Genomic DNA, 22379 nt, shown 5'->3' with positions numbered 1-22379 from the left:
CGCTACAGATCGACTCATACATTGTTGTACTTCTGGAGGTCCGAAAACGTGTGTGGTAATAAAATGAAAGCCAATGTCGCTGCCTGGGAAGGCTGAAATTGTCTCTCACTTTTGAAATGGAGTCTCCTACGAATTGGCAAAGTCGACGATTTCGACAATCATCCGTAATGGCCACAAAATCGTAGCAGAGTTCGAGGCCAACAGATTGAAAGATGATTGTCAATGGCTTTGGGGCGCGGCACATCCTAAAGTGATTGACAGTTGGCTTTGTCGTCTGCGGCACTGGCAGTTGCGTATGGCGCGTAACATTTGCTGACGGAATGTTTTCAGAGATGAAGTAGGAACACTGGAGTTGTTTGTTTCATGTCTTCTAAAATCCTTTTTTTTTCCCCCCCTTCATCCTGTAAACACGTATTTGTAATTGACATGTTTAGACTGTATTACAAGTCCATGTTTTTACATCTATAAATGATCATACTGTGTTATACACCGTGGATGGCGGCCATTTTACTGGAAATAGTTACAAGGAACCACCGTGATAACGTACAGATTTGAGATGTCCCTCCAGGTGGGTTCTCACGAGGTTCGACTGTAATACGCGTTTTATGAAAAAGGTTGTTTGACACCGAAGGAACGGTCGTGAAATGTGTTTAGTATTTTGGTTTGCAATGGGGTAAAAAGGCTGTGCCTCATACTGAGTGCTTTCTATTATTTGATCTCCATATTAAATGTCACAGTTGATTTGGATTTAAGAATACATTTAAAAATGGGTAGATTTGCCGCCTGAGTGACCTAATTCATTCCAGGCTCAAACTGTCACCACTCTAAAAATCTTGTTTAAATTCACATTTTTAACACGTGTAATACAATCGCAATAGAATGTCAAAGCACTGGGCACGACACTAAACTGCGGGATGAAGTATGTGGCACCAGAAACTGAGGCTTCTTATGGGCCAGGGAAAGCAAGGTGGTCAAACTTCTAAAAAGATGCAAAGAACGATCCGTATGGACAATCGCCGAAACTCTGCACTTGCGACCGTGACTGGTCATTTGTCTGGAGGTGCAGCGTGATTGGCGGCAGACCAAAGTCAGCTGGGAGAGGCTCCAGTTAACCGGCGACATGAATGAAGACATAGTTTCATGTTTGCCTACTGTCACTAAGTATGCAAATGATTTGTAAGTACAACCAGACACTTCCCCATGCAATTAGCTCCGTTTCCTGTTCTTTGGCTCCCATCAAACAAAAGCTCACGGGGCCGATTTCACACGAATGTTTCAACTGCGAACTGGTTGAACATTTGAGGCACATTTCTGCTCATTGAACCCCAAATTGGAGCACTTTGGTGGCGGTTTGAACGTTCCACTGTGATCAAGATGGAAACTAGGTCACGGAGTTCACTCTGAATGGGTTAATTTTTCTCTTAACGACTCGCCTCGTTGCTTCTCATCTAAATGTTCTTTCCTTTTCTTTATGCCCCACCCGAGAAAATGAGTAAAACTCCTTGCCGACACACCCTGCCTGTCTGCCAAGTGGTTGCCAACACATCATGTGCGTGCGTGTGTGCACGCACACACGCACACACACACACACACACACACACACACACACACACACACACACACACACACACTTCATAATAAGCAGGCCGGTACAGTGCATTCATACAGAGCGATATGTTCTCAGGCACCGCATGAGCTCAAGCTTTGCCACTTCGATGGACACGCGGCCGTGCAATTACTCTCTGTCACCGCCCACACACACTAAATACGTGTGGGCCTGTGCTGTTTTAATGTGATCATTGCCAATAAGCTCTGAGACTGCAGAAGACCACAATCTCACTACAGCCACTCTATGACATCACTTGTGAATTAAGAGTCCCCCCCCCACCACACTCCCAACCACGGAAAAGTGGAACTTGACGGGCCGGTTACCATGGGAACTGTCAAAGTTTGCCTTCACGTCGTCACTAAGGCGACTGTGTGGCATTGTCCACTTGGTGATTATGTTGTTCTTAATCCCAAGTTAAACTGATGAAAGGAAGCAAATGTTGCTCTTTGGAAAAGGAACCGTATTTGGTTACTCACACAAATGTTAATATTAAAAAGGTATACATAAAATGTATGGATATGTTTATGTGAGTGCACACAAGTAATTCAGCACTTTCGCAAAAGTATTTGAATTCAAATAAAATGCTAATAAAGATGTGATAAGAAAATAATCCACCAAAATGTTATATATATAATCAAGCTAACTGATTTAAGTGGGAGTGGCAGAAAAGAGGAAGGGTGAAATGATTGACAGGAGGGTAAAAGGAGGCAAGTGTTATGTGGACGTGTTCCACCTTACCCGCAGCAGCGACTGGGACTCCTCTTTAGCAGCTCCTCCTTTCACTTCATGAACTCCTCCACTCCCTCCTCCGCTTGTGTATTGCTGGGATGTCATCTGGCTCATTTTCTCCCCTCCGCTGGGTGCGGCACCTCCACCCGGCCGCCCGCCGCCACCGTACAGCTTAGCGTCTCCCAAAAACGACTTGGTATCTCCAAGGTAGACCATGCTGGGCGAGGCCACGCCACTGGCCCGCTTCTGCTGCGAGGACTCATGGTTGGCGGAAACAAACGCCACGGACAGCGGTGAGGGGAACAGGGAGGGGTCGGGTCCCATGCGCTCCTTGGGCACCCACAGAAGACCGTGGGCCTGCTCGCCGCCTCTCGTCTCGCCGAGGACCCAGCCTTTCTCGCGCTCCCTCTCTTTCTCCTCGCCGCCCTCGCTCTTGACGATCTCCTCACGGCCCCCTTCGGCCAGGCGTCCCTCGGGTGGCGCCAGCGAGTAGAGGAGCCGAAGATCCCCCTTACTCTCCTCCTTGATGGCCAAGGTAGAGGGCGCCGAGCAGCCGTTGGCCGACGGCGTCAGGGACGGTGTCAGCGCGGTTACCGACAGCGAGGCGTCGTGACAGTGGGCCGAGTTGAAATGGTCAAGGAGCGCCGACGAATCGGCCGCCGTGAAGTCGCAGTGGCGACAGCGACAGCACGCGTGGACACGCCTGCACAGAAACAACAGAGAAAACAATATTTGAATAAAAAATGTCACTCTGGGCAGCACTTGGGTAAAATACTGATAATTCATAAATAAAGAGTCGTCAAGCTGTTCAATACCAATCCCAGTTAAGTTCACTGTCAAACTAAACATAAAACAAAGCGATAACAGTTGTATTTACAAACAACATTGCCTCCAGAATGTCCCACTCGCCTAATGCTGACGTATAATGGAAAACACCACTGACATGCTAGGAGTTAGCATTGAAGTTGTGGTTTTAGGAACCTTGGGTATTTGAACACAATGTTCAATTTCTTGACTTATTCAAAGCTCTTCAAACACATCCGACACGACGACATGAGCCGACCTGTAGTGTCTGAAGATCTCCTCCTCCACTTCGGTGATGAAGTGACACTTTGTGCAAGAGTACTCCTGGCCTGCCTCCTTGTCCGGCCCGCTACCGCCCCCATCTTGTTCCTCGGCCTTAACGTGCGCCGGGGCCCCCTTCAGGTTGATCAGGCTGTGGCAGCCATCGTAGTGCTGCAGCAGCACGTCGATGTCGGCGGTGGCGAAGGCGCACTGGTCGCACAGGTGGGTGACGCCTGAGGAGGCACGATAACACTTCTTTGATTTCTCGCTACATCGGATGCCGCTGATCATTTTTGCAGCTGTTCACATTTACATCGAATAAAAGACGCCGTAGCATATTTATGCATTCTTATTCATGCCGATAGTATTCCTGGTGTAATTTTCAGCTTTCGATCAGCACATGTATCATTTTCTGCTATATAGTAGTGTATATATACAGTAGTTCCACTGTTGGTGATGAATTAATGATCCAACTTATTATCTATAAACTATCGAGACACAAATCTCTGTTCTTAACTTGTCCTATTCCATTCTGTGTAATTGGATTTTACTCTAAGCCCTTCCTGGTGATCCAAATGAATTACCTTGTGAGGCAACGGGGTGTGAGGGATGAACAGTAGAAGCTGACGTCACACTTGGGTCACTTCTGGGATGAGGAGGAGGCGTGGAGCCGCCCGTGTCGTGCAGTTTGGTGGACGCAGGGAATTTGGCGCAACATTTTGGACAGGTGGGTTTCCGGCATGCAAAGGGGTGGGACACCTATTCAGGGAGGGGAAAAAATAAACCAAGGATGATGCAAGCTCCATTAAGTATTTAAAACCCCTGCTGGGTTATGTTTTTCATCTCGGCAGGGAAAATCAAAGACCTCGCAGGGATATGTGCATCATGATCCTAATGATACCATACACAACATTGCTGCTTGGACACAAAGAAAGATGGAGGCGTCCGTTTAACTTCATGAAGTAAACTGGTGGTTCTCAAACTTTTCTGGTACAGGGACCCCTAACAAGTTGAAATTTTCATTGCTGAGGTCCCCCTCATAATCCTAAAGCCGATTAAAAATGGTTACCGAGTGCAACCATAATGCCATGGGGATTATTTTTGGAACATTTTATCCTCGATATTGATGATGTGTTGAGTCGGCACTTCACCAAATTGTGTTTTTAGTATGTCGGCCCCCATATGTAGATAGGCCCTTTTTCTAAAGTTGCAAATTATTTGGCAGACCCCCGCCGTTACCCCTCACGGACCTCCTCCCCCAGTTTGAGAACCAATGAAATCCAAGACTCACCTCCCCCAGGTGCTTGCGCGGCTGACAGAGGCCCTGCGGACAGTACATGCAGTGCTGGATGCAGCATCGGTGGATGGAGTGGTTGTGCTGGTAATGCAGCAGCAAGGGAGCAACCACGATCACGTCTCCGGCGTGCGCCATGGAGTAGCGGAAGTCGCACAGCTGGCAGTTGTAGCTGGTGACCACGGCATCGGCGTCGCCGCTGTTCGGGTCTCCTGGGAATCAGGACAGATGCGGCGTTAGGCGAAAAGGTCATCGAGTTGGCAGGACGAGAACACTGGGATGTTTTTAAGGGCACGATGCTGACGGCAGAACACCAAGACAGAAGGGTCACAAAATAATCCCTCGGGGTAGATATTCCGCCAGACCGTGATTAGATTCAAGTACGATTCGGGGATCGACGGGACAATTTGAGAATATTGATTCCCTTTGAGTTGATGCAGGAACTTTGTTGACTTCAATCAAACCCCATTCTGAACGGCCGGGCAGTTCATTAGGTTTCATGTCACTTAAATTACCTTGGTGGGGACCGGATGACAAATCCTTGCGACTTTTGGACAAAATGTGGTCTCTTTCGCCTTCCCTTCTGGAGTCGTTAGGGCTTGCCATGTTCATCTTGTGCCGCTGCTCGTAGTGTTCTAAAAGCTTGGCTGAGCCTCCAGACCACTCGCAGCTCCAGCTGCAGAACTTGCACCAGTAGTACGCCCGCGCCCCCTCCGCCGGCCAGCCGAACGAATCCGGCCGGATGGGGATGGAATACCCTACCAGGGAGTCGTCCTCTGCTCTGACCGCCACTCGCTCCGCCCCATCCAGTATCGGACTCCTCCCTTTGCTCTGGCTGTCGTTGTTCGAGAGGGGCGTGGCTGGCGGCGTCTTGGCTTTGTTGGGATGAGAGGACAGGAAGTGCTGCTCCAGTTCCAATGAATTGCTGCCCATGTAGGTGAAGTTGCAGAATTTGCAGCGGAAGTACTTCGTGTTGCCCTGGCAATCGGAGGTCTTGCGGCCGATTCCGATATGCGTGCCACCCAACGTCACCTGTTGAATGCAAATATTTCTTTCAGTCCGTAGTAGAAATGAAACTAATTTGCGAGACAATTAACGTTGGGGAAACCCTGGTCTAACATGTTCAGCACTGTCCAATCGATTCAACGGAGCACGACCGGCAAAGTGTCGGACCCGTGCTGCAATGGGGCAATCTGTGTTTCAAGTGTGCGGCTTTTGATGGGGAAAGAAACGCTCTCCAATTAAGTTCTGGTCGTTCGTGTTGCCCTGGCAATCGGAGGTCTTGCGGCCGATTCCGATAAGCGTGCCACCCAACGTCACCTGTTGAATGCAAATATTTCTTTCAGTCCATAGTAGAAATGAAACTAATTTGCGAGACAATTAACGTTGGGGAAACCCTGGTCTAACATGTTCAGCACTGTCCAATCGATTTAACGGAGCACGACCGTCAAAGTGTCGGACCCGTGCTGCAATGGGGAAATCTGTGTTTCAAGGGTGCAGCTTTTCATGGGGAAAGAAACGCTCTCCAATTAAATTCTGGTCGTCAACAACAACAGTTGAATTTCCAGTTCTTGGCCTCTTTTGTTCCACCCCGCCATCATATGGATTCCCACTTCATCCCGGTGAATCGGAATGACAGAGATTTGATGTGGCAGCTCGACTGAGGATGCGTGTCATGATCCAAACACAATCGGTGTTTCTTGCTAGATCGGGAGCGCAGGGGCTTACAATGACATTACTACCGTACGACGTGGATTTATCTGCGAGCAGATCTGCGGTCTCATGTGGACGGTAGGCGGTCCGGCGGCGGCAGTTTGTCAATGCAAAAGAAATCCTTTTGGAAAATCCAGATGTGGCTGCTAGAATTTTGAATTTAAAACCAGAAACATGACATCATGTGTTCGTGCATGGCCATCGGCCAGGAGGAATGACTTTCTTTGATGTTTGTGAACAAAACGTCTTTAGTTACGCAGCAAAATTGGGCTCGGCATTAGCGGTGGAATGACGGTAAACAGGAACGACAAACAAGCAAGTGTCTCAGGGGCTCTCTTTTTCGAACAGGGGCACGATACCGAGTGAGCTCTATGTCGGCGCAGTTGAGGACCGTTAAAATATATATGATACCTGTAATTTGTATGAGCCCTGTAACTTGGCCCCAATGTCTGCTTCAAACCAAAATGGCATACTTCCTCATTTCATTTCAGACGGGGAGCCTGAGAAAAATTGTTGCATTAATCGATAAAAGGTGGCAAACTTTTCATGGGTCGATATTGAGCGGGTCCTCTGTGGGAACTATAAAATATTTGTCTCAGGATGGCCAAAATTGGTGTGTATTCACACATGTTGAAGGCTTCCCCACCCCCAAAAGGCGATTTATTCAACAGAAGATTTGGAAGAGTGCGAGCTGTTTTTGGACTTCTTGAGGCAGCAAACAACGTGATCAATTAATGCCACCCAAATACAAATCTTTGTCGAGAGGGATAACGTTGCAAGTCGCAGGGCGGGACAAGGTGAGTGGGGGGAAAAAAAACTACAGATGGATGAAATGAAAATTGAAAAGTTTGGCAGCAGATTTTAAAAAAAAAAAAAAAAGCAAAAGCTGAGCTCCGTTGCATGTGTGACAGCTGCAGTGTTGCGAAGTAACCCTTCATCTTGACATTTTTTCCCCCTATCGCTATCATCCCCCCACCTCGCTAAAATTGCACTGGCTCACCGGGAATCCCATCTTAGCAAATGACAGCATGGAACTTTCCAAACGCATGCGGGAAAGAGAGTGAGAAAGAAAGAACGAGGGAATAAGAGAATAGAGACTCCTTTCATTGGCTTTTTTTCCTCATCTGGCGAAATCCTCGAAGGCAAAACTCGACCGTTCAGGTACGCTCAACGCTCGCTCTCCTTGACCCTCGATGTTATGACGAGAGATAACTTTAACGTTAAGATATAAAACTTAGAAATACATGCAATTAGGGCAGGGGGATAAATTCAGTATCACTATGAATTGGGATGGACGTGATCGATGTCAATCTAAAATGTTTGGTAGAATGTTCAATAAAAAGAAAAAAAAATCATGAAGAAAACACCGAGTGGAGGATGGACGTGATCGATGTCAATCTAAAATGTTTGGCAGACTGTTCAATAAAAAGAAAAAAAAAATCATGAAGAAAACACAGAGTGGGCGGAAGGATATTTGATTTGCAGAAGTTAGCGATTGCTTATTCCAATTCATCCCAAATTCGGGTTCCGATGCCGCTGTAGGAAGTCGCAAGTCAAGGTAACGCTGTATATTCCAATCGCATCAGTGTTGCTCCTCACCTGAATGTCATAAGTGCCGTTCATCATCACTGTCCTTTGTTGCTGATGGTGGAGCTCCGGCCTGCTCATGCCAGACTCTTTGGTTTGGTTCCTATGCCCTTCTCCTACCTGCATGACTGAGAGCACACACAAGGGTGGACGGACGAGTCAGAACTGCAAAGGTTGTGGGACTCGGATGGCCAGGAGCAAAAAATAAATAAAAATAAAACAATGCCATAGATTAGATTAATGTTGCTTCACATTAAATGTCATGCCTTTAAATACCACACTTCAAGATGTAGTTTTTTTGTTTTTACAAGCAACCTGACATTGAAATGCAACCGTTCTACAACCATCAAAATACATCAAAGGTTGCACGTTCCAATTACACACAAAAAGAGAAGAGATGAATAGAACAAAATATAACTTCACAATCACACCAAAATGTACAATTAAGGATAAAGAAATGGACCCGTGATTTTGTTAGCCTCTCGCGTATCAAGAGGCTCAATGTGGCTGGAGCGCCACGTGAAGCGCACAAGAAAATGGCGGGGCCGACAGCCGAGAGTCACTGCCCGTGGCCATTTGTGTGAAAAAAACGATTGTATCCGACAAAATGGCGGTGTGAGGGGGGCTTCATGTCAGGTTCATGGTGAGTGAGCTACATTGAGTATAATTTTCCACCAAATTCTCATCAGATCATAAGAGTCTTGACCCAAAAAAATAAATAAATACAAAGTCGCAGTGAACAGTCGCTCTGAAACATCCTCGATGCAATTTCATAGGATTTCGTGGAAAATCAAAACATATTTGAAAAAAAAAAGGTCACTTTTCAGCAATACGCATTCTCATTATCTGGTGCAACGTTTGCCACGTCTGGGGCGGGTGAACATTTTCTTTTTTTTGAGAGTTTCCAACTCTAGGGCCGATGAGATAAGACCACATAGAAATTTTGCCCTGAACGCTTGGGAAATTGTGCGAGGGATGGGCAGGTGTGTGAACACGTTCCTGTGAGTTCTGCCTGCCTGAAAGTCACAGGCGAAGAAATGAAGGCACAGCTGTGATGCCTCTGATGTGGCGGAGAGGCAGGCGTGAAGAAGCTGTTCACAGCCTTTTTTTTTTTTTTTTTTGCTTTTCAATGAACTGCCCTTTGACAAACCCCACAGACACACTGTTTTACTTGCTACTTTGTGCCTTTTACGAGCCCTTCACACAAAGAGGGTGCAAAACAAGCCAAGCTAGGAGTTACCTAGAGGTGTGTGGGGGGGCGCCATGTTGTGAAGAGCCAGGATGTGTGTGTCGAGGGCAGCGTCCTGCCGTGTGCGGTTGTGCAGGCCGAGGTGATACTTCCTAAAGTGCTTCACCAGGTCGGTGGGGTCGTTGCCGTAGTAACCGTAACCGCACACGTTGCACTTGAAGTCCTGCAGCTTGGGGGAGGGGCTGGAGGAGAGCGGCGGCGTGTCCGGGGCCGACTCCGCCCTGCCGTCCGAACCGCGGGGCTCGCCTTTGGCCACTTTGTCTTCGGGGTCCGACACGGCCGGTTTGAGTCCTCCTTGCGAAGGCCGACCTCCACCTCCGCCTCCTCCTCCCCTCCTCCCACCTCGCTCCTCGTTGCCAACGGATGAGGGCGAGAGAGACGAGGAAATGCACTCACTTTCTCCTTCCTCCTCTTCCTCCTCGTCGGGCTCCTCATCACCCCGGAGTCGCTCCTCGGGCTCGGAGGGGCGGCTTATTCGGTCGGCCTCGGCTCCCACGCGCCCCTCGTCTTCCTCGCCGTCCTCCTCCTCCTCGCCCGCCGGCCTCCTCCCCTCTTCCTCCTCCTCCTCCTCCTCACCTCCCACACTGCGGATAGGGGGATTCTTCTTCCTCACCATCGCTAAGAAGATGGAGAAAGCGCGCTGTGTTACTTGTAGTCGTGGACGACATGGACACAAAGGGTGGGGAAGACCCAAGAAACGTACTTCGAAATCAAGATATCTCTCGAACAGAAGTCACTTCAAATACGATATCAAAGTGGTATTTTCAAAAATCAGCAATTGCATGATGATCAAGTCACAGTCGAAGAAAATCATCCAATATACATCAAGATACCTACCGAACGCTTGGTCCTACGACATCAGAGTGACATTTGGCCAATTATATCAATGATATAATTGGCCAAATGTCATAATATATATTTTTGCAACGAAGTAAAAACAGCGCTCTGCCTTGCACTTAGTTGTATCCTAAGCTAATTTGTCTGCAGGTTACAACAGAAACAACACAGAGAGGCATAGTGAGTGCCTAAGAATGGACTGCAGGTCAAATTATTTCTCACTTGCAATACGCTTGTTTTGCAAAATGGCTGAATGAAATCAGAAAGAGAGCTGCGGACAAAAAAAGACTGTGCTCTTGAGAGAACAGTTTTCCTTCTCTTTCTTTGCCATGCAACTATTAAAATAAAGTAATTCATGTCTGCCAGGGCCCACGCCTCAACCAACCCTGGCACAAACTCACTGCGCGCGTGTGCGTGTGTGTCTGTCTGTCCAAGATAGAGTGCGGGGAGCAGAGGAAAATCTCATCTGATGCTCACCACACCCAAGTCAGAATTCATCATGCACACACACACACACACACAAAGTGGAAAACGACATCGTTGTGGTGAAGCGATGACGCAAAAAGTCCCGACTCAAAGGACCTCGCGAGTGGCCAAACTGTGTTTCCATCTGCCAGGCGACAGACGTCCGTTCATATGAGGGCGCTAAAATTGCGAATGTCATCCGAACTCATTTGTCGCCGTGGCATGCCAATTACAGGAAGCTGCATTTATGCCCAAGTATAGCCCCATATGTACATTGAGGTATATTCCATACCCCGAGTCCTCATTAAGCGATCCCAGATCGCTTTTGGCAAGAGGCAGACTACCCTGGGGACAGTTTGCCGTTCAATCGCAAATACAAACAACCATTCACATCTCTGAACAATTTGCTCTTCAGATAACATGACAAGCATGTTTTTTGGAATGCGGGAAGCAAGCCGCTGGATGGGGAGAAAAGCCCAGGCAAGCGAGCCAAGATTTAAATCCAGAACCTCGAAACTAAGAGGCAGACTAACCACTGCTTCGCCATGATGCTGCGTTATAAATCACTCTGACTGACTGTAGAGATACAATTCTGGAGTATACAAACTATATTTATTGCTGATTTTCACACACTGAACTGGAAGGACGAGCCTGTTTAAATTCATGCTGATACAAAACTTAAAAAAAAAAAAACAGTTGAAAGAAGGGATCCACAAACAACTGAAAATGGAAAAATAAAGTCCGAAATACAGTAAATATTAGAGATAGGGAAAACTACAATTACAAATCAAACTAACATTCAACAGATTTAACACTCCTGCTATGTAAATTTGGAGATGAAGCACTTCGGAATCATTTTTCTATGCTTGTGGAAGAAGGTATGCTGTTGTCTGACATTAAGACAAAGTGCCCCAAAAAAAAAAATTCTGTTTCTCTTTTATCCTACTGTGTCCCCGTTTGGTCAATCCATTTAACGTATCGTGTATAGGGAGGCGTTGAAAAATCCTCAAAAGAAATCCATCAATAAAACCTAAATGGCAAACGAAAAATGTGATTGTAGCTCTGCGTCCTTACAAAAGGACGTGCGGGGTCCGAATTGGAGCTGGATTGCGCCGATTTAGCAGCGCCGCTCCACAGCCACCGCGTGCTCGAGGCTGTATGCACAGGCTGGAACCATTACTATCAAGTACAATTAGGTGCAAGCCGCCACAACATACTGACTTCACTGCATATCAGCAACTGCTACTCGCTACAATTACCCCACCCCACCTCCGAGAAAAACAACGCTAAGCGGCCCCCGCGATATGACAGGTAGGATGAATGTGACGCTTAATCGTTTCCATCATCGTGAATTAGCCGGGGACTATTATCGAAAATTGATGATAATGACCCGGAGACGGCCGCTCAGGGATACACTGACATGAGTGTTACAACTTCCCAAATTGATGACAAAGGAACCAAACTGAAGAAAAATGTGACGACTTGGCGTATCGGATTGATAAGACGTTATTAAAATAATAATAATAATAATAAAAATATGCCACTATGAAGTAAAATGTAGGATGCAGAAAATTCAAGAATGAAAAACAAAATGCTTTTTCTTTTTTTTCCTTTTAATTTAAATCTTGTGAGGTTCTGAACGTGACAGTAACCAGACTAATTTTGGTGTCCTGTGTCATCAGTCCGGTTCTGTTGCTATCGAACCAATGAACGTGATGCAATTTTCCACAATATCGGTCGGCTACCCGCCTGTCCAATAGTTATCGTGCGTCCCAATTGAAAACTCATCTCGCGTTACGCTTACAATAAATGATATGGGACTCCTTTACCGCTAACAACCCAGGCTAAACTGAACTCCTCCTCAAAACATAAGGCGCGGTCGAGACAACTTCGTCGACACAATGCACTGCTTCCCTGTTTAAAAGGGCTCTGGCGCCATGTTGTGGCATCTTGGGGAATTTTACAAAGAGGAATAAGTAATGCGACTTTTTCAGCAAGTATCTGGGGATATGTTTCCCCTGCAAAACACATACAAGGTTGTAATATGCTCCTTAACCCTTTCATGTAACCTGTAACCCCATAACACGGTAAAGTGTCCACTGTCGAAACCGCTGACCCTGAAAGGGTTAAATATAGAAATTGACGGTGAGTGTAAATATTTCTCTTCGCCCTTCTATCTCCAATTTACCATTGCCTTTCACATAGATACGACTTCAGCTCAGGGTGTTTTACATCAAATGAGTGACAATTCTAACGCATGTCAAAGAGCAATAACTGCTTTCAACCCAACAAGGCGGGCATATCAGGTGTTAAACTTGACACTGATGTTTCGAGATCACAGAATACCCTTCCGGACAGGCGTCATCTTGCTTCTGGTCCTAGCTTGGGCAGAGTGTTAACTAGGTTTTCCCGGGGGGGGAAAAAAAAAAACAGCGTTACTCAAAAAGTACAAAGCGGTTATATAGACGTCATTGTCACACGTGATTACGTGACGCCCCAGTGATGGGACTTCATGGCATCGTTGCCTTGTCACTTCAAGTTAGCCCTCTTTGAAGTAAAAAGTTAATAAAAGTGCAGTATATGAACGCATATGCTTTCATGCCCAGACAGACAAAACATATGCGTGCCTGAAACCAAGCCAAGCCGTAATGGGAATCAGGCACAAGCGACGGTTACTGGAGGAGTAGATGGGAGGGGCAGAGTGGGGGGGGGGGGGGGGGGGGGGGGGGGGTTACATTTTAAGCACTGATCGAGCGTTGGCCAAGTGTGGGTGTGACTTATGGATTATCAATGATCAACTGTGGAGTTTTAATTGATGAGGCTGTGGAGGGACAGCAGCTGCATTTTGAAGCTACGACCTCAATGGATCTCAAACTCCTCTGCAACTACAACTCGCTGCCAAACAGATTCCAAGTAAATAATGCCAGAGGAGTCATTACCTCTGCACCGCTGCAAAGAGTTACTTTGCTTTTTTTCCTGGGCATTTGAAACTCAAAGAGCTTTCGCTGAGACTCTTGAGAGGTGTGTTACGAAACTGAAGAAGTTACAAAAGTTGGAGTGTAGTTGCACTGTGGAAGGAAGACCTTATTGCATGAAAACATGAATTCAACAACAAATCCGCCAAATAAATCAAGTCAACGTTATCAACCAAGCCAACAAATCCAAACGGTCAACTTACCTAACCAGTCCAACCAATAAAAAAGGCCCTGTCGACCCAAACAATCAAACCAAACCATCCCAATCAAATGAAACAAATCAATCGGTCAACCAAACTAAGATATACTTTATCAAACATTCGCAAACATTTTCAAGTGCGAGGTGAATAAACGTGTCCGACTTTCAAAGCGTTGGCATTTCCGTCGCCCACATAATCACATGACAAGCGAAGATGCTAACTTTACAAGCGAAGATGCTAACTTTATCTTCGACTCAAAAGCTGTGCTGAACTCAAATATAAAGAGAGATGCAATGATGTCATCTGCAGGTATCAAGTAGTCATTACAGCGGTTTACAAACCTGAATTTCACAGGGTGAGGCCTTCTTCGTATCGGTGAAAAAAATATATACTTGGCGACTGGTGAAAAAAATGTATACTTGGCGGCAGTAAACGGTTGAGTTCCAATTGACGACTGTAGACGCCCACGACAGTGAATGAGTTAACCAACCAATCTCTTACAAAAACAACTAACTTCTTGTATCGCACAATTGGACGCCTCCACCAAACATGCAAGTCCCATCCAGCGGCATTCGGTTAGCTGAGTCAATAAATCAAGTGTCACCATAGACGTCAAAACAAATAAGCTAATTCCAAGACCTTTCAAATCAAACAACTACGAAATTGCTCTCTTCCCAGTCACACTTCTTTTGTGGATGCGCCCGCTCTTTATCATACCATCTTTCATCCATCACTCTAAATTAATCCGACACACACACATACGCGCGCAGTTCTGTCAATTTTACCTCGCTCTGTTCTCCCGTCTTATCCTGACGCAAAGCTCGGCGTGTGTAATTAACACCTTGTTCCGGTAAGACTGCTGTTATGGGGTCACACCGGTTGGCCTTTAATCAAGTCCGACTATTATTAATTATCCCTAAAGCGCTTTGCTAGTTGGTGTGATTACAAGGTTCTCCTGAGCTGAGCGCATTGAACATTGATCCAATTATGTACACATAGGAAGGCCACCGGACCGATATGCGCTGAAATCAGCATCGATACACAAACTTGGCTGTGTTCAAGTCTTCTGTTCCAGCTCTGAAGCGGCCATTTTGAGAGATCTCCGTGCAAAACCATCTTCGCAATTTCAATACGACTCCCAAATTGAATGCAAATAATGTAAAATGACTCGAGCCCCCATGTCAATGACAGAGTGCCGGTCAAAAAAAAAAAAAAGTTGTCTGTGGTTAGCTCAGCATACACAATAAACACTCACACACAAATGATCACTATCCTCAGCGGCTGGGGAGTATTTTAGTCGCATAGCGAAACACAAGACGCGGGGTGCAGACAATGCATTTCTTCTGTTATTTCCATAATCTGTGACCTGAGAGTTTATAAAACTCTGAGCAGTCTGGTCTCTGCTCTGGATTTTGACTTTACAAACACACACGCACGTACACTAAAACACAGACAGCGCTTTCCCCATTATGGTCTTTAGAGGATACGCTGTCTGAGTGTGTGAATGTCATCAAATATAGCATGTGTGGTCACGTCCCATTTTTGTTTTCGTGAAGAGTGTTTCTCCAGTGGCTAGCATGAGACGCTAACGGTGCCTGTACTCATGTTCGCTCAGTGCTCGTTCTTGTCAGAAAGGAATAAAGTACAAACTGGGTGGCATTTTTGACTGGTGGAGTGTCGTGAGACTTTTCTAATGTAAAATATGTGCTTTGGCTCAATAAAGGCGGCAGAAAACTGTGCTACAGTAATTGCTAAGTGCCTTCCAGGGGCTTGCTGACGAAGTGCTGCCCGCATGAGTGAAAATACAAATCGTTACTTTGACTGTCGTGATGTGCCCCTGCCTTTTTCATGACTCTCCGGGGCAAGGAGTAGCTGCTCGCATCTTCGCAACCCCTAGCACTGCACCCAATTCACATGGTAACAAAAGCCGTACGACAAAACTGGCTTTTTTTTTTTTTTTTGAGGGCTATGCTGACATTTTTGATCCTTTCAATAATTTGTCGAAAGCCCATTACGAACACGTGGAAACCATTTTAAACTGTGAACAAAACTACTGTAAAATGTCACCTTTAGGGCATTCAACCTTCGGGGTAACTATGTGGAAAGCTCTTCCTAACACAATGCGCGGGGGGTAATTAATTATCGTTAAACAGGCTGCCAAGGATAAGCGATCGTACAAGCCGTACGGATTGTCTCGCACACGCACACAGAGGCAGCTCATAAACTCCCATTGATCTATGCGCGGCGATATTAGCTGTTGGTTTAACATGTTCTGACCCCGCTAATGGAACGACCAGGAATAAATGACCGCAATACAGAGAAAAGTGAATGTTCACGTGCAGCGGCCCGCGACTTTGAGGGGAATTTCGCCAATTAGGGAAAACGTGGGACGCAAATCGTGCAATAACAACACGCGCACAATCATCCAATAAGGATCGATTCAGGCGGATTACGTTTCCACTCATTGGATTCTACATGACTGCGGTAATTTAAATATTTTGTAATGGCACTAAATTGGAAATTATTAGTTTCAATGATTTGGTGCTAATAATTTACAGTATTTCAAGGTGATCCCAATGGATTAAATCCCGGAAGTAGTCCCACTCCGGTGACAAAAGGCCAGAAGAGCCGCAAGGTAGATTAAAAAACAACAACAACAACAAAAAACACAATCAGAAGAGAGAGGCTGTGGTGACATTGAGAGCCAAAGAATATAACAAACATACGGACACAAAAAATGCACAAAGCGAACACGGGGACAGTTCAAAAAGCCTCGGAGGCCTCAGTCTGAGCTTTCATTTCCTCTGTCCTTCAAAAAAAAAAAAAAGCACGCCGAGAGCCGATGCTTATCAAGAGCCGCGACCCGCCCGCAGGAACTACACAGCACACAGCTAGCTCAGTGTTTAAAAATAAATAAAATCAAAAAAACCAAGATGATGAAACTGTGACTGTAATAGTAACAGTTATGACAATGCAGGGCACAAAAACATGTACTTCTTGAGTCATGAAGTCTATAGATTAAAAAAATAATAATAAAAAATAGCGGACATGTTACATATACAATAAATTCATTTCAGAGCAGACATTGACAATTCACTCTCTGCATGACGTTTTTTTGAGAATGATTCGCTTACTTTTACTGGGGCAAGCATTTGAAGATTCATTGTTTTGTTTTGTTTTTTTTTGTTTTTTTTATTGGGATAAGAGAATCCTAACTTGCCATAAATGTCACAGTGAAAATTCCGTGACAGCCGCGCTCCCAAATGTTAGACAAATGCAGATCGTCCAAACCGAGTTTACTTCCTACAGTAGTCGAAACGTCTTTCCAGTTCGTCTGCCAGCCAGATGACGCGCAGCAAGACGTCACACCTTTTTACTGTTTTCTAAAAGGGTGCCTTGCCTTTCCCCACTGAAACGCTAACTGTCACTATTGATGTTGAATAATGGCCGTACCCTCACACAATTAGGCCCGGCCCGGATAACCATGAGCAAAACTATTGCGGGATCACAATATTGCATGAAACGCTTCTGAAATGTATTATGGTTGAACGTTTGGGCTAATAACTTTTCTTCAGTTCCACACGCTTCGTTAGGTACAGGACATGAGTAAAATTTGCGTGTGGCAACTGCATTTTCTCACCCTCAATGACTTCAGTGACGTTGGGCTGCATCTGCTCTGTGCGAGACGAGCCCCGAGGCCGATTTGTGTCGCGTCACCACGATAGAAACGGAGCAGAGAGCCCCTCATACTGGCTAGAAAGTACAAGTGACACAAATTGAAGAACAATGGACATAAACGGTTTATGCACGATCTTCCGTATTCTCGCCTCTTGCCCGCGTTTTGCATTGTGTTAAGTGGACATTGCCTCGCATTGTATGATGACTCTTGGATGGGCCAAGTTACCTCCCCGCTCCTTTATAATAGATTCAGGTGTGGAGTCATAATGAAGGCAAACGTAGACAATCTTAGATGGCGAAGGAATGCAATCTGCCATTCCCACGCCCGTCTTAACTGCTGGTACGCCCTTAGATATGAACAAACAAAATAAAACACACACAAAAGTGCTGGCACACAAACACACAAGATTTGACTGCTGAGATCAGCAGTTAATACACCGTTAATCTTTTCATCGACTATCTTTTGTTGACAACCTCTCCCGTCTGCCTTTTATTCCACGCCCCGATCCTCCTCTGATCTACGCCGCCGATGAATCACACACATACTGCCAAAAAAAATAAATAAATAAATCAATAAAAATTTTAAAAAAAAACGATAAGATGGCTGCGCTGGTTGAGGCTTCCCCTTTTGTCATGTTCTGGGAAACTGACAGATGTGTCATTAGCCAGCGAGTCAAAACCCGAGAGTCTCGGTCGTATAATGTGCGTTGGTTGCAGCGTGAGGGAACGCCCCTCCCCTTTAAAAATAAATAAAAATAAATAAATAAATCGCTCGCCGGCCACCTGATTTGCTGGAGCTCACCTCTCGTCAAATAAACCGCAATCTTGGCAGTGGTCCAGATGCACCGGTGAAAGGCGGGAGCTCAACCTTGCATTCTTGTTGCAGGTTGACAGACAATCAAACATCACACCGGAGGGGTCCGGTCGCACCTCAAAAGTTTTAAGGTCATTGTTGGCTGAGGAAACAATCGCTTGTAAGACTCGCCAAACCTGCAATTCAGCATTTGGTGTCTGGCTGGTAATTACCACCCCCCCACCCCCAAAAAACAAAACAGAAGACAACAGGGCCATGTGTGAGTCTCGCAAGACGAAACAGTCAGACAAAAGGGAGAGAGGGTGGGGGGAGAAGTACCGATTAAAACCAGAGATGAGAACAAGAAAAGGCCCACAAGACAAGAAGGAAGGGGAGATGTGAATTCATTGCCTTAAAAGCAGATGGAAGTCAAACGGCGTGATAACAATCTGACTACACATCGACAACGAGGGCCCGTGACACACACACACACACACACACACACACACACAGATAAGACCGAGTGTCAAATTCCGGGCCCATCACGCGCTGCTGTGACACACTGCAGATCCCCGGAGCGTATTTCTCCTTTTTGTCTTGTTTTGGACAGACGGGGATGTCGAGGGGTCAGGATGCCTCGGTCCGAGTTGGGTCGGGATGACAAATCGAGCCCTCGAAATGAGGCTGCGGGTGCACCATGAAATGCGCTTCCAAACAGGAAGAAGAATTACACTACCCGCAGACAGCTAAGTTTTATTTTGCAGGTTGCAAGTTGGCCTTCTCACCAAATTGGCGCTGTGTCATTGTTAGTGGACTTGACTTCTTCCTGACAGTGTGCATGTAAATAAGCGAGCGCTAAAGGCAGGAAAAAAACGGTCTCAACATTTTTTTTTTTTTTTTAACCAAAGTAATCGAATTACTGGAGGACTCATTCCACCCCTACTCGATTGCATGGATTGACAACTTTAATTGAAGTGTAATTTTAGTGGCTCGGTGATGAAGTGCTGCCTTCATGAGTTCTATCGCACCACAATACAGCTGATGCTTTGACGGTCTTTGCGGTCGCTCGCTTTGTTCTCCACAAGGAAATCTATTAAGTCCAACTTCCTGAAGTTGAGGACACCCACCTCAAAGCAACCCTGTGGCTCAGCCTGCCCCCCCCCCCACCCCCCAGTCGTTTTGGGAACTAAAGTCATACTTGAAAGTCGGCTTGCGCAACAATTTCCCCCCCCCGTATAAAAATGGCATTCTTTATCAATTAGTTGATATGGTCATTGATATTTTTGCAAAACATTACAGCGCTCCCCCCAACCTTTTTTGCGCCATAGAGCGGTTTCGCGTCAAGACATATTTTGTCGGACAATTTAGTAAGGATACATACAACTCACCGTTACGCTGATGGTAGATGTTGTAATAAGCGTGTCCCCCTGTGGTTGCTTCTTTTCAAAGAGCCAGCTGGACTGCTGCGATCGTTACGACACGGAGGTCAGTGTCGTAAAGCGACAAATGTCGTGATGTTGGCGCGTGGTGTATGGTGACAAGTATCTGTTAGCGCACGTGGCCGGCGCATTACTGAAAAGAACATTTTGGTGACGGATATTAAAGCTTCATTTCGTGCAGCCGCTCGTCACCAGTCCTGTGGTCTCACTGGGTTGAATTTTTTTTTAAGACACCAGAGTGGATTAGGCAAAGCTAGCGATGCGAGGACAACTGCTATGGTCATTGACAACGACCGTATTTTTCTTACTTTGAACTTTTTTTTCCCCTCCATGCAAAGACGGGGCAAGTTTGGCTGACTGTTAAGCATTTTGTCTATGATGCGATCTAAACATCAATGCAGTACCGTAAAGTCTGATCGACGCCTGCTTGACGTTGGCCACGCAGGAGGAGCCGGTGGGGTGAGTATGACCAGTGGCTCATTTTCATGACACAGGACTGACATCTCAAAGCAAGAGTGGTCCTTGAGGTACTTTGTCAAACGCATGTCACAGAATGAATGGATGAATGCAAAGAACAGATTCAGCGGAACTTGTAAAGTACCTTTATCGATAAAATAACATAACTAATATTTCATTTCCAATGACTGAGTGAGAAAAGCACAGGTCAAAGCTCTGCAAGTGAGCGGCGAGCAGTCCAGAATGCCGTCTGCCCCTTGCCCAAGGTCAGCTGGGATAGGCTCCGTCTCAACCATAACTAGAGCAGGATAATCGGGCATTTGCTTTTGTTGTGGAGGGGTAAGGGTACGGCTCTTTTATAGCACAAGTGAGACCGAAAAGAGGAAAAAAAAAAAAAAAAAAAAAGAATATCTTGTGTGCTAAAGTCCCCAACGTTCCATGCGTCACCTCACCACAAAACACTGTGGTGGCAAATCATCGAGCTCCCCTCCCTGTGTCTATGTGGCACTCTTTTTTACTCCCTCTGTCCTATTATGGACATAGCAACGGTGTTGATGTCAGTACGACGGAGGCTTGATTCACCGACCGTCCCTGTCTGAATGCGAAACGGGTGCGTGCTCGATAGCAGATAAGGCTATATATAAACAGCACTTGAAAGTAGAAATGTAAATGTTTGGACGTGGCTGCAGAACGGTTGGCTGCATCGAGATACCGCCGCGAGCAAAGAGGGAGTCTGAGATGAGACAAGAGTTCGCGCCTGGAGAAGACGCAGGAGGCCGCAGTCGGATGCGTCTCGTTAATCAAGTCCCGAGGGACTTGGTATCGCCAAATCCATAGTTTAGAAGCTCGGGGATGCTTCGGGTTTGGCGAGGTCAGAGGAGATGGATGTTGCTCTTTTGCGTGGCACAATGGAAATCAAATGAAAACCTAATGACCTGATGGGTAAAAGCTTGACAAAAAGGAAAGTAAAGGAGGAATGAATTTAGTGATCATTAAATCACTCCTCTCTGGTTACTTCCGCGTTGTTTTTCGTCAGGGTTCCTCAATTTATTTATTTATTTTGGGGGGGTGGGGGGGGACACCTTTTAAGGTAAGAAATTTGCCCCATCAATTCAAAAGCCATAGAAACAAGAACAAATGTGTTCTGTCAGGAGAGAAAAAAAACATTTGCAAAATGCTGGGAATATGTCACAGTCACATCAGAGCTTTTAGGTGGCCCAGATAGGGGTGGTAATAGGTTTAGTATGCACTTTCATACGCTGGCGCCTAGGTCGTGAAATGGAAATTTATTAAAACCTTGCTGACACCCCACACTAAAAAAACTGCAGTTTACGCACCCCGAGAGATCCCAGACCTCAGTTAAGAACCACTGATTATTTTTTGCTCCAAGACAAGTGGGTTTTTCCTGAGTACGAGGGTGTGCCGCAAGCATGAGGAGGCAGCACGAGTGAAGGATATTGGCTAAACCATGAGCAGGATTTTTGATTTGACTTTTACACTTGGCTGAAAAAATGTATTCAGAGTGCATCAAAAGCCCCAGGCGATCGGGTTTTTGCCTGGAGCGCTGCGACGGTTTTCTCCTTTTTTAATCAACGGGCGATGAGCACAATTGACTTGCTGCCTCCCTGGTCTTGATTTGCATGGGAGATCCAATCAGACGCGTTACGACCAGGCGTGAATTCAAGTCCTCGGGGGGTTCGCAGAGGACGTCTCGGTCTTACCTGACCTGATTCGACAGGCGGTGCGAGATTATTTGACTCATCTAGGTTTAAAAAACGGCAGATATATGCTTCTCAGTTGACAGTTCAATAATTGTTCCCCCTCCAGGGGACTAATAAAGAATTTCTTCTGCGATCATGTTAACATGAAGTCTAAAACCTTTTTTTTTTTTTTGACGGGGAGGGGGGAGCCCACTCCACTGCGGAAACTTGATGGAGCCACCAAAACGAGAGGCTGCTCTCCTAACAGATGTTGTACATTAGATGGAACATGTTGAAACTAAACCAAAGAGAGCAGCCATTAGAAACAAAAAGGCCTTTCTTGCAGCTGTTACAATACAAATTGAGTTAGTGAGCCACTTCTCTAAGGACTTTGCGTCTAAACACTCGCTTTTTGCTTGCCTTTGTTTGACCTAATAGTCTGAGGTTTATGATCACTCAAGAAAGAAGTAGATCTATGACTGCTTTGTTCACGTCGAAACATGTTACAGACAGAGCAATTATAGCTAATTAAGCAAAGCTTTTTTTTCCCCCCTTCTTTTTTTTTTTTGAATAGTCTATCAAACTAAAAT

At 45.9% G+C, this 22379-nt stretch overlaps 1 protein-coding gene across 7 annotated transcripts in view; it reads right to left on the bottom strand.

Moving 5' to 3' along the window:
• The window catches only part of trps1 (trichorhinophalangeal syndrome I), an 83687-nt gene that overhangs the window by 31770 nt on the left and 29538 nt on the right, over nucleotides 1-22379 (bottom strand). For 5 of the 7 annotated variants that reach the window (XM_019863566.1, XM_019863561.1, XM_019863563.1 and 2 more), the window contains 8 exons: nucleotides 9238-9864; nucleotides 8010-8125; nucleotides 5964-6017; nucleotides 5213-5675; nucleotides 4695-4909; nucleotides 3988-4162; nucleotides 3402-3636; nucleotides 2348-3041 (listed from right to left, as the gene is read on the bottom strand). In XM_019863566.1, the coding sequence (XP_019719125.1) occupies nucleotides 2348-3041; nucleotides 3402-3636; nucleotides 3988-4162; nucleotides 4695-4909; nucleotides 5213-5675; nucleotides 5964-6017; nucleotides 8010-8125; nucleotides 9238-9862 (2577 nt within the window). In that variant the 5' untranslated portion in view covers nucleotides 9863-9864. Of the gene's footprint in view, nucleotides 1-2347; nucleotides 3042-3401; nucleotides 3637-3987; nucleotides 4163-4694; nucleotides 4910-5212; nucleotides 5730-5963; nucleotides 6018-8009; nucleotides 8126-9237; nucleotides 9865-22379 lie in introns of all 7 variants that reach the window. The other 2 variants (XM_019863568.1, XM_019863562.1) reach the window with 2 other exon arrangements.

The sequence above is a fragment of the Hippocampus comes genome, unplaced genomic scaffold (genome assembly GCF_001891065.2).
Source record: "Hippocampus comes isolate QL1 unplaced genomic scaffold, H_comes_QL1_v1.1 scaffold91, whole genome shotgun sequence".
Lineage (NCBI taxonomy): Eukaryota > Metazoa > Chordata > Actinopteri > Syngnathiformes > Syngnathidae > Hippocampus > Hippocampus comes.
The sequence above is the reverse complement of the archived record's forward strand: the minus strand, read 5'-3'. Positions and strand labels throughout refer to the sequence as shown.